The 12,889-nt window shown below is 40.2% G+C and overlaps 1 protein-coding gene across 2 annotated transcripts; it reads left to right on the top strand.

Moving 5' to 3' along the window:
• The first annotated feature begins 101 nt into the window (after positions 1–101).
• On the top strand, positions 102–6,431 carry xkr9 (XK related 9). 2 transcript variants are annotated; one of them, XM_088001190.1, is made up of 4 exons: positions 102–208; positions 2,499–2,921; positions 3,097–3,335; positions 3,412–6,431. In XM_088001190.1, exons 2-4 carry the CDS (start codon positions 2,629–2,631, stop codon positions 4,080–4,082), a joined length of 1,203 nt encoding a protein of 400 aa, XP_087857316.1. In that variant the 5' UTR covers positions 102–208; positions 2,499–2,628; the 3' UTR covers positions 4,083–6,431. The 2 variants fall into 2 exon arrangements, with proteins under 2 accessions (XP_087857316.1, XP_014825677.2); XM_014970191.2 differs by lacking the exon at positions 102–208 and adding an exon at positions 1,284–1,756.
• The last annotated feature ends 6,458 nt before the right edge of the window (positions 6,432–12,889 follow it).

Genomic DNA, 12,889 nt, shown 5'->3' with positions numbered 1-12,889 from the left:
TTCCTGTGCTTTTCTCCCCGACCAGATGGTGTGATCTATCTGAGCTCCCACCGCGTCCTGCATGCACAGGGCCAGGCTGCTGTTGAATGGCGTGTCACTCTTCTGCTGGTAGGAGGGTCCACGGAGAGAGGGAGCCGCTGCGCCTGACCAAAGAGACTCTTTACGCACAGGAGAGGAAACAGCTGGGGCTCTCTGCCGCTTCCTAGAGGTTTGGAGTAGAAGGAGAGCTGTAGAGATGAATGGTTTCTATATTTGGTACGCCATCATACGGAAAACTGGTCCAACTGGTCCCACGCTTAAAACAAGCAAGCATAGATAAACACCTATTTAAACGACGTGTTATATATTTCATTTATTCAGTGCGAATGTCCAAAACAGAGGGACCGGCACAATTTTTTTGTTCCCCCTCCCTCGCTCCCCCACCCCCCGCCCACTTTTTTTTTAGTTTTTGTTGCAGAAGCTAACAAAAAGATATAGTTTTTATAGACTTCTTCAGAGATTCTCACACCAAGGTCACCTTTCCAGGAAGTTATTTAGTCAGTGCAGTCCAGTCCAGAGTGTCATGTTTACAAACCCTCATAGCCTCTGGCGTTTGAATGCTGATATGACAGTAAAAGTATGTAAGTATGTGATAAGGATCTCGCACATTTCAAGCTAATTGTCAAACAAAAACTTCAGAAACTAGCATAAGCCTGAGGAGAAATTTATTGTAAAGATTTTTTTTTTAAATTGCAATGTTATGGAGATATACTTTTGAATCTGTTGTACAATTTTGACATAATGCTGATGGAATAAAACATAGGAATCCACTGGTTGAATCTGAAACAATTTAGCTGTGTTCTAAACCCTTATAAAGAGTAGATATGCAGGAAGTAATGCAATGCAAAACCAGGGCCAAGCACAAGCGAAATGACCAGCTGCCTATCGCCCCGAATGTGGAAGTACATGTGTATGTCACACATACAGCTGGCTCAGTCCTCACAGGACAAATATGAATCAATTTGATTTCCAGTTTCATTTAGGACTTTGTCTAGGCTATTTTAAGACAAGAACACCAATTCTGTGTGTTCAGCTCTGGTTCTATGTTTGAGTTTGGCGATCTATCCAACTCTGTTGTGGACAGTTTCCTTGCACGATTGCCCTGGTCATCTTCCCATCAACCCAGAGCAGCTTCCCTGTCTCTGACACAGAAAAGCATCCCCACACCGTGATAATGCCACCACCAAATTTTGGAAGGCACAATAAACCGAATCATGGCGTTTACAAAGGAAACAGTGTTTTAGGAAGTTAGAAAGCCGCAGTTTATCTAAGCTGCATAGCAGCATGAGGCTTTTAAGTGTCCGTATGCAGTTGTTCTTCTTCAAGAATTGTATTTTATTTTAAAGCCTATGAGAGTTCACCTTCGGGAAAACTAGACTTACTCTGAAATACGTTCACTTCCTTTAATAATCAGTCATTGTTCATGAGTTACTTTTGCTCTCTGAGCAATGATTAAGCTCATCTTGTTGGTGACGTTTAAACGGACACAGACATGCGAAGGGGAAGTGTAAAGATCACGCTCCCACAACCACCGCACCTTCATAGGAATGACATGTATTATGTAATTACAAATGTCTGCTCCGAGTGTTGATTTGTTTACTGGTTGCCGAGGTGGGGCTTAGCACAGGTTTCGAGGAAATTAAAAAGAAAAAAATGCAGGGAGTGTAATCTCCAGCTGTGATTGTGTGGAGCGCTCTGCCATAGACGTTATGTCTCTGTAAGTTTACTTCTGTTTTTCTTATTTCTTATATGTGTTTAGTCATTGCGAAAGTAACAATTTTTGGGTGTCGTATTGCTTTTCTGTGTGTGTGTGTGTTAACTGCAGAGTAGCTCGTGATTAAGTTAAGATATACGAGTTTGTTTCTAAAAAGGAACGTAATGAAAGTACAACATACGAAGTCAATAGAAAATATGTTTTAGGGAAGGAAACATTTTCTTATCTTATCTGTAGTTAGCTCTGAATTTGCCTCAGTTTTCAATAAAGCTACCAATCGGTCAAGGCAGTATTTTATTTATCCCTGCTCCACAAGGTAAGTTGTGCTGCGTGTTTTAGGGATGTTTCACTACTTTAACACGCATTGATTCACATTGAATGTAGTTCAGAAATCAGCTTTCTACTGAAATCAGGCATGCAGAAGCAGGGAAACATCTAAAACATTTAGATTTAACTATTTAGAGTCCTGAACTTTGTGCTATAATTTGCTTCTCATGTGTGATTAATTGTGCTTTCATTCATATTGAAAGTGCCATATGCCAGTCAGTCTGATAAGATACATATTTTTTAATGACCGATTAACAAACAGGAAGATATAAAATAAGCCGAAAAACATATAAACTGACCAGGATTGCAAGGCATCTGGAATTTTTTGTTTTTGTTGCTAAAATAAGGAAAATAATTGTTTTGCATCATTGTAAATTACAAGTGTTTGTAATCAATTTTACTTGTCTATCTTTTCCAGAGAGATTTTAAAGCCACCTGTGATGATGACACTCGCATGCTACGAAGCTTACCAGAACAGGAACTGAGACCGCTTCTTCGTCCTCGGAACCAAACAGGAGCAGGAGTGCCAACTTTTAAAAGTGATAACAATGGAGCAGTCAGATAAGCAGTTCTCCATTTGGCGGCGGCTCTTAGCTCTGGTGGGACTATTCATGTACCTAGGGGACATTGGCACAGATACTGCACTGGTTTTTAGATATTTTCACGAAGAGCACTATGTTTGGAGTGGACTGACTGCACTGTTTATAATCACTGGGCTGACAGTAAACCAGATCTTCAGCTACGCCTGGTTTTTAGAAGATATGCATAAAAATGTCATGGACAGCAAACCAAAGCGATGGTATTTAGTCCTGCACATATTTGGGATGGGAATCCTCCTCAGGTATGTACGCGCCTTAATGTCGTCCATACAGGATTTGCAGGCTGCAAACTGGAATTTCATTAGTGCTCCAGAAAGTAGGCTCTCGAACTGTGTTACCGTCATCTTCACAGCTGCAGAAAAAACTGAATTTATAACATGATGACGGTTTTTTTTATTATTCTGATACTGTTGCCAGGTCTTACCACCTGCTTAAACAAGGATACAAAGAGATTTGTGGACAAGAAACGCCACACAGTCAAAAGTCTCAGAATGGACGCCTGAAGAAAGGTTATGAGGAGGGGTCCAGTAAACTATTCAGCGACACTGCCGATCTGAGCATGTTGAAGCTTTTCGAGACTTTCCTGGAGAGCGCGCCTCAGCTTCTTTTACAGCTGTACGTACATCAAAACCATGAGGAGTGGTCGGTCCTACAGTGTGAGTAGACAACAAAGCTCTTTCTTAACTTCAGATGTTTTCAGATTGATCACTTTTAGTTGCCTTTTTCTTGCAGATATGTCTATGGTCTTCTCTTTCTTTAATCTGGCATGGTCTTTGGTGGACTATCGGATCTGCTTGCGCAAATCTCTTCCCCAGAGCCGGGAACTGCCCTCAGCCCTCTCCACAACTGTCTACCTGCTCTACAAGCTCTTCACCATCACTAGTCTCATTCTCAGCTACAGCCTCCTCCTCATCCTCAGCGTCTACAGCACAGTAGGCTTTACTTCCCTCTGGCTGCTGGGAACAATAAGGGCCCACCATCTTAAAACCAACTTCTGCAGTTCAGGAGTCCTTGAGCTGCTGTACCGTGGCGTCATCGGCGCCGTTCTGGTTTTTACCTTTTTTAACGTTAAAGGACAAGACACCAAACGGGACATGACCGTCTATTACTTTTTTTGGACCGTTATTAATTTCTCAACTCCTTTATTGATGTTCTTTTTAAAGCCAGAGTTGAAGACAATTACAATTTTCTTGGTGGTTAGTGGTGTAATCTATGGCGGTTCATTGCTGGGGCTGATTTTGCTGGTGTTATATTATCGCTTCCTGCACCCTAAACAGGAAGCGAAAAAACAGTATGATGAGGTGGATGGATTGGAAAACGTGGATGGGCAGGAAAACGTGGACGGACAGGAAAAGGAGACGACACCTTCAACAAGGAGGACAAGGGAATTCATAAAACCTTGACAGAGGTTTTTTCCCACCATATCATAAAGAAGGGCACTCCACATCATAATGCAGCCACCGCCATGTATTATTGTTACATTTTATGTTTTAGTTGTGTTCAGACTTGTTTCCATGTCTCAAATCAAGAAATATGTGAAAAGGCGTGAAAGGAACCAAAAAAAAAGCAAGGACGAGGCAGTGTAGAGTACAACTGAAAGTTGTTGAGGTTTGAAGATTTTAGGTGTGATTTGGGGGAGTTTACAAATCAGCACACAATAAGATTTTCACCCAAAGAAGTCTGCAGAAATGTTGTCAATTTTCAGTTGTTTAGAGATTTAACCGGCATTCTATGCAGGGATTTAAAAGCTCTCTTCCTGAAATTCACCGCAGTGGAAAACGACCACTTGTGGACACCACCCGTCATGCCACTCAAACTCAAACTACAGACAGTTTCCCCATGACATGTTCTTTGATCCTTCAAAGTTATTTCAAGTTAGTGCTACTGAAGGTGCATTAAGATACCAATACACAGCAGAACCCTGGTATTTGCAAAGTTACAGTGATGCTTTCAGAGGCTCACATTAAGAGTGCGAGCTGAGCAAGCTGTGTGGCTTTTATACTTGAGATGTACTTTGCTGCAGTATTCTCTGAAAATGATCCCTCATAGAGGGTTTATATAGACGCCAGTGCAGATGAACCTACTCTGCAAGATCACCCTCCAAATTGTACAGTTTGAGTGAAAGGTGCTGCTCGCTAAAATAGGTGCTGAGGTACAAAAATTCAGAGGTGCAAAACAGCACTCAAGGCCAACTCGACTATAAGCCCAGCTTTAGGAACCAGCAGTCCATGAATAACTAAAATCCATGAATTCTTGAGACCCTCTCAGAACAGGCTTATAATTGAATTTCTTAATGCACATCAATATGCAATAGTGGGAACTGTCTCAGCACTACCGCAGGAGCAAGCATCCATGGCCTTTCCTGTTTTCGCTCCTGGGCATACAGCCAATCAGTACCAAAGAACATAAACTGGTGCTCCTGGTTTGGTTGCTTTGTAATCACCAGCCAATAGTGTGCCAACTGGCATTGCATCCAAGTATTTCAGCTTTCAATTGTCATCTTCATTTAAAAATCTTAGATTTGCTCAATGAAAATGTCAGCAAATAGGGAGGTTTTCCACAAATAGTAGGGAGTTATGTTACACCTTCACCTGTTGTGAAAGCTTGAATGGCTTTTGTACTCTTGAAAAAAAATGTAAACTCAGACTGTTTTGGTAGGGAAAAGACGCGTTTTTGTTTAATCCCAGTTTTCTCTTGTTTATGTGCTTGTTGGGATATTTTTATGTTGTTGGTTTATGTATTCTGCTTTCTTAGGATTATGTAAGTTAAACTTTTAATTTCTTTTAGGGTTGTGGTCTTTGTTATGTTGGCATGAGGTCTCCCTGAAGTGAAACATAAAAGTCTGCACAGAAAAGAGCTAAAATTTGGGAGACAATGAATATCATCTTGTCTCCTCATTCACTCTATAGATTTATGTTAGTCCCATAAGTCCACTTAGACCAACTAGGGGACGTACCACCTTCACCAGGGACAATGGCCTTAAACATAGACCCAGAGCTACACTGAAACAGTTTAGATTAAAAAAAAATTATTAAACTGCACATTTCAGACCTACAAAAATGGCAATACTTCAAAATTAATATCCACTGATACTCTGCATCCAACTTGACAGAAATTGAGCTATTTTGAGCTAAATATGCAGACCAAACGGCTCAGATTTTTAACTAAAAATATTTTGAAAAGGATCAGAGTTAGGTGCTCTTACTGTGTTGCCCTTTCTCATAAGATCCCAATAGAAAGAATTGACACATGTGGTTGCAATGTCATGAAATGTAAAAAAAAAAAAAAAAAAAAAGTTTGAGTTTGGATTAATTTGCAAGACACATGCACTCGCTACAAATGTCTTTCAAATAAATAATTTTTACATTTTTGGGGGGGGATTTTAAAATGTTTATGTTTTGTTTCTATTCTACATTGTGAGTCCTTATTTACAGGACAGTCTTATCAAAGGTTTGTTCTATCAAATAGCAGCAGCAACGCAGGGATCCATACTACCCGGAGGTGTTTATGTTCTGTTCTGAACTGCTGTATTATCAACACAAGATGGCGCCATTATCACAATGGATTTTTTCCGAATATGCAACGACATCGAATCCAGTTATTCCAGTTTCTTTCTGACTTTGAGTTACCAGCTGTACCTATTATACCTTTTAGAGTGCAACATTTCTCACGGCTTTTGATTCATGGTGTCATTTCCTGTTTTGTGCTATGGTTTTCGTACCACATATTAGAATAAAGTTGATTGATAGTCATTCATTCATTCTGAAACAAAATGTTAGGCATATTTAGGCTTCGACCACACTCATCTCATTGACCTTCAATCAATCTTTAACTATCCACTAATCTTCTGCAATCGTTATCTTTGCAAAATGAAAGGATGGACATTTCTCTCCTTCTTTCTGAGGATTCTGGAGACGGTGTGGTCACGGATGAACAATGAAGAGAAAATAAACCAGAACTAATTTTATTTTGACTACTAGCAATATATCGTCTTGCCCGGAAACGAAAGGTGTGATTTATTTTTTTTTTTTGTCATCCAAGGTAGGATAAGATAATATGCTGGGGGGGTTGTTGTGGGGCGGGGACATGATGTGTCCTCTAAAAAGCTGACGGTTGTGGGCTCTCAAATGAGCACAGCCATCCTCCCTTCTTTTAATTCAGCCAAGCTCAGAGCTTTCTGAGCTGTTTATGCCAAGGGACCCCTTGAACCTTTCCTTTGTTGGTTGCTTTTTGTCTGAAACACTCCATAAAATTCAAACTCCAACAAATTTAACTGAGGAAGTTTTGTTTAAGAGGAAATGAATCTCTGCCAGGCTCTTATTTTATGGTGAAGCAACAGTGGATGTACTGACCCCTGCTTGAGCTCTTTTGGTTTATTACATGCAGAAAGCAAGGCTAATGGTTCCAAAACATTTTCCAACCCAATAGTGACCTATAACCCTGTACAACTCAATGGAAAGACAAACTAATATGTTCTAGAAGAAAAAAAAATCAAAATGGAAAACTTAAATATTGTGGTTGTAAAAGTGCGCTCTCTGTTCTTTGCAACAAAACCTCTTAATTTGGTTCTCATCAGAAGCCGCCCCGTGACTTATTTTTCTTGAAATTCTTTCCAAGAAGCTATTCTTTTTATGGTTTGGATGTACGCTTTGGATCCCTGTTTGGCTAACAGATGGAATTCCTCTTCGTCCACTTTCCGAAGGTTTTGTTCAAGCATCAACTGGTACGTGAAAATATTTCAGCTGTAGAAAAAACAAGCTTAAAGCATGGCCCTGCCACCACCATGCTTCACAATGGCAGCGGTATTCATGTGGCAGGGCATTCCCCACATGTTTTTGGGACTCTAAATGTGGTTTTAGAAAATTTAGTGAACGTTTGTCCTCCATATTGACACTGTACTCCTGAGCATGGAGAGTACAAGAGATTGTTGTTGCATTTTCTAGATATTCACACTCCTACAGTGGCTTTAATGTTGCTGTATCTCTTCCCGTCTGACCAGGTCTTAATTCAGTCATTTTACAAAATGTGAAATGAAATGAAGTTCTCGGTACTCGCACTCCACTCGATGTTAACTGTTCTGTCTGTGTGTCCCGTAGCGTATGCCGTCGAAACTCTTTGATGCCCTTCTCCAGACTGACAGCTTTTTCCTGTGGGATGAAACAAAGAAAATGTCACGAGAAGCCTACAAGACTCAGATGTTCTTTCAATGGTGACTGATCCTCTTTAAGATGAGCTTGAATGTGGTGTTTTGTTACAGACATAGCCAGTAATAGGATGTGCAGACTTATACAACTATGTTATTGTAGTTTTTAATTTCTATCAAAAGATTTTTCACTGGAGCTACATGGGGAATAGCTCATATTAGAGGAGGAAATAATGTTGTATAACAAAATTCTGGCATTTCAACCCAGATGTGTGTGTATATATATATATATATATATATATATATATATATATATATATATTTGTTTTTATAACCACTGTACTCACAAATGTATAAAGCAGTTAAAATGTTGATTCATAGCAGCTTACCTTTTGGATTAAAGGGGTTATTTATACTAACAGGGAGGGTTCTTTATTCACAAGAAATCAAAATCACATCCTCCTTTGCATTTAAGATGATGGATGCATCCCTCTTTGCTGGGCTTGAGTGGACTAATGCAGTATAAACCTGCCAAAAGGACTTTTACTGGGAGAAGATGAATGTGTTCCTGAGCTGAGGTCCTGAGGAGTCTTCTCCTTTCTGTCATCCTTTTGCTTTAGTCCAACCGCACATACTTTTGGCTGTGACTCACCACGGATAGCGTTGCCAGGGAGCAGTCACAAGCCATCGGGATGAAATGTGTTGAGTAAAGCATTACCTCGTTCTTTCTGGAAGAAAACAAGCAGAAAGAACTCTGGCGTTCGGACCGTCGCTGTAATTCACTCCTGGCACTGAGAGCGTTGCGCCCAGTAATCTCTTACTCCGATCTCACTGAGAAAAGCACCTTTGAAAAATACTGGAGGTCTCTGAGAATCACAGGAACTGGAAGTAAATCCCAGATGATGATCTGTGAAAGATAAAGACGAATCTACTCTGCATATTTTTTTTAATTTAAAAACAGATATCGCAGTATTGCTAAACACACGACAGAACAAAAAAAAAAAAAAAAGCCTTGTAAAAGTATTCACACCCCCTAAACCGTTTCACATTTTGTCACTTCATAGCCCTAAATCTCAACGGGATTTATGTGAAAGACCGACATGATTTGTACATAAATGTGAAGTGGAGGAAAAGCCTGGTTTTAAACAGCGTGGTGTGCGTATGCATCCGGCCGTCTTCACCCAGATACTCCTAAATAAATATCCAAATATTCCATAAAAAGTAAACAGCAGCATGAAGACCAGTTAAAACCGGAGACAGGTCAAGTATAGAGTCGTCACCCCAAAATGTAGAGAATGACAAAGCCGTAAACCTCAGAGATCCAAAGGTTCCTGGCACAACTTCATCTACTTCCAAGCTGGATGCAGAGAGGGACACATCTGGTAAGATGAAGACTCCAGGAACACTGAAAATGCTGAGGGAACAATTTTATTAACAGACAAACGCATTTCATTTTATGGTCTTCATCAGAGACATTGTAGACAGTTTGTGTTTAAATAACGTATACTTCACAAAATGATTCCAATAGCTGTAAATCTACCAAGGAATAGCCGTGTGCCTGACCAACAGACTGTAGAGGAGTTTTAGAGATACGCTACTCTAATCTGTCCACAGGACTTGTGTTGGTCACACATTCTACAAACATAATGATGATTTGAGTCAGTCTATGACCCCCCAAAATTATCAGATGATATGTTTGTTGTAAAAATGTAAAAAAAAAAAAAAAAAAAAAAAAAAAAAGATCAAGGGCTGTAAATGCTTTCATAAGGAAGTAACAGATACGTTTTAAATTTTTTGTCCAATTTCTGTGGTCTCGGTAAAAAGCAGTATATATATATCTAAATGAAGAAGAAAGAGCTCCCCAGTGGATATAAAGCTTGTTTGGAGCATCTAACCAGTTACCAGGGATAAATTGGAGCCCTGTGTCAATTCTTTTCGAATGACCTCATCTATCATATAAGCCTAGATTTACTTCGCTGTTGCAGTTCTTGTCACACAACACCAACAGCTATCTGCAGCCAAAACCCAAATTGTAACAATGGCAGGGCCATTGTAGCCAGCATAATGTGCTGTACAATATCCCCATTCATTGCATGAGGGCTTTATTTACAGAACCCTCTAGGTAATGCAATGCCATGCTCTGATCACACACCAGCCCACTGCTTGTAATTATCCCGAGCCCGCTCTCCAATCTGTCACTGCCTAAACTCATTCATAAGTATGCGTGTACATTGATTAAAGAAAAATCCGGTGCCACTGTGAGAAAAGAGAGAGAGAGAGAGAGAGAGAGAAAGAGAAGTGGGGTGGGTAGTGGGGGATTGTGTCACTTCCCTCCCACCTTTCTCCATGCTGAAGGAGACAAAGCTGCCAGAATCCACCAGGGAGATGGTGCAGATCGCCGACATTTCCAATGCATCTGTGGTGCTGGGCTGGTACAGCAGTCGAGTTATAATAATTAAAGACATACAGCATCTCCTGGCTTCATTAATCATGGTTTATACGGACGTTGAAGCCATAATGAAAACCAGCTTGCCTCAGAGGGTTTGTTGCATGTGTACAAATTGTGGGGAACGGCAAAGTCCAAGAATGTCCACTTCCTGAGTGACTGCCACGGGTCTTGATGATAGAAAGCCAAAAAAAAAAAAAAAATATTTGTTGAAAACAATGGTACAATGGTGGGTATTTGGAGATGATTGGTCAAGGCTTATCCCTCTTGACCTTTTCTGTAATTTGGCACATTCAAACCAAATGGATATGCTAAAACAACACAAGGTAGTGTGTAATTCTGAAGTTGAAGGAACTTCAGATAGGTTTTTACAAATTAAAGTCTCAAAATGTGACATGTGTTCGTATTCAGCCCTCCTTACTCATTGTGATAAAGTCAGAAACTCAATGCAATCATTAGTGAACCGTCTATCAATTTGTATAATAAACTGAACTTAACTCCATTGTTAAAAAGCTATAACTGGATTGAATAGACCATATTTTTACTTATAGAAATGTTATACTGTTTTTAAAGTGCTTTCTGAGTTGGAACTATAAACAAAGTTCAACTGAACTAAATTTATTATTTTGTAGAATCACTTTTTTTTCTCCAGTTATAAAATGCAGGTCTCTTAGGGTGTGTCGTCCCCAGCATTGAACATCTACAGAATGAAATATTTGCTGATATTTGCTGACTGTTATCAGCAGATATGCTGAACTAACTGAACAGTTCTGACTGAACTATTCAGTCAGAACTGAACAGTCAGTTCAGTTCTGACTGAACTGTCCCAAGTTCAGTCAGATTAAATGAGGAGTGTGTGAAGAATTTTCCGCCATTATGTAGGATCAGCTGCAACCGTTTGTCTTTCATTTGACTTTTTTCATTCTTTAACAATTGTCACATTGGAAAAACTCTGTCTTTGTGTTTATTTGTTTCAGATTCAGGATCTTGTTTTTTTTCCTAAGTTAGCAGGAATAACTCAAAATACTTTGTTTAGTCATGTGTTGGAGTGACGTCACAGTATATCAGAAACATCTCGTCGCAGATCAAAGAGAAGGTTTGTGTTGATGAGGGGTTCGTATCACAGTCAGAGACAATCAGTGAGCATTAACATACTGCTGCTAACCAGCTTAGCCCCTTACACGGGCAGCCTTTCATGCACACATACAGAAAACAGAAGCCGTGTTTGTGTTGGGCGCGCTCCCACAGTCTGATGGTTCATCAGGTATTCCTGTTTATTTATAATGAACAGGATGGAGGGTCGCGGTCCAAGACTTCATGCATGCAGCCTATGTACGGCAGGTACAATCAGCCGTAAAATGAGGTTGCATATAATGCATGAGCAATAGGTCCACACACACACACACACACACGCGCACACACACACACACACACACACACACACACACACACACGCACTCACGTGTGGGTCGTTTTGCAGGGGGAACCTTGTCTTGATTAACCTGGCCTGGGGAACCTGGCATGTTTTCCATTTTACGTCATCACCAGTTTCCTGTGTGGCTCAGTGGAAGCCATCAATTTTAATTCTTCCGCGGTCTGAATCTTTTGTTAATCTGCATTTATCAGTGAGTCCCTGGTGGTCTTGAAACCAGTGCTGAGTGATGACTGTAGTGTTTTTTGTTTTTGTTTTTTTACACATATATTGTGGATGTTTTTCTTTTTTTTCATTCTATGTCTAGAAGTTAGAAAGCCTCACGGTTTCAGGCATCCATGAAAAACTTGCTACTGATGTTTTAGAGTCAACGTTTTCATTTGGAATCATAGCTGCAGTGGAATAGCGCTGCTTCCCTCTGAGCTGCGCGCTCGAAAGCTTATCACCCCCTTGACAGTCTTCGTTTTCACAAAGCATCAGAATGTCTGCTGATCTTGACTGGATGCAAAGATGCTATGCCTGATTACAGTGACAGGGCAGGGTCTTTGATGTCGCCACGGTGAAATTTGTTATATGTAAAGGCGGTGCTAATGTGATTATGGACATTGATCCATTAAATCTACTGTAAAATGCTGCCCGCTCCAGTTTTGAAACCGATACGGGGAAGAAACGTGAGAGGTGAAACATTAAAGATGCTTTGATGTAATATTTAACCCATCTGCAGCGAATGGAGGGAACTGACCATAACACACACGCACACACACGCACATGCACACACGCTTTTGGGTAGAAGAAAGCTGGAGAGGTCGGTGTGAAAAGTGGCATGTGGGGGTTTTTTTCTACGGTTTCCAACAGCATTGCAGTAAGTGCATGAAAAAGGGCAACTGCCTCTCATGATTACCCAAGAGTACGTTTACCAGAGCAATAGAAAGTTTGGTTCTGAGAACCTGAAATATATGGTGAAACTCCCGCGGCTAAGCCGGGATCAGACTGAGTTTCAGCCTGCCCATCTCAATGCTCCTGTCAGTATAACGTTTAGTTTCATTTGGGGAAATAGTACAGACAAAAAGCACCCCCCCAACAAAACTAGTCGTTTTGCACAAAAAAGGTTTTAGTTTACGATAATTTTTCCCAGTCATTTAAATGAGTCAAATTTTACAATCTTGCATGAACTAAATATATAATTTAA

Source organism: Poecilia mexicana, unplaced genomic scaffold (assembly GCF_051168715.1).
Source record: "Poecilia mexicana isolate PSO_F unplaced genomic scaffold, ASM5116871v1 scaffold_20, whole genome shotgun sequence".
NCBI lineage: Eukaryota > Metazoa > Chordata > Actinopteri > Cyprinodontiformes > Poeciliidae > Poecilia > Poecilia mexicana.
The sequence above is the reverse complement of the archived record's forward strand: the minus strand, read 5'-3'. Positions and strand labels throughout refer to the sequence as shown.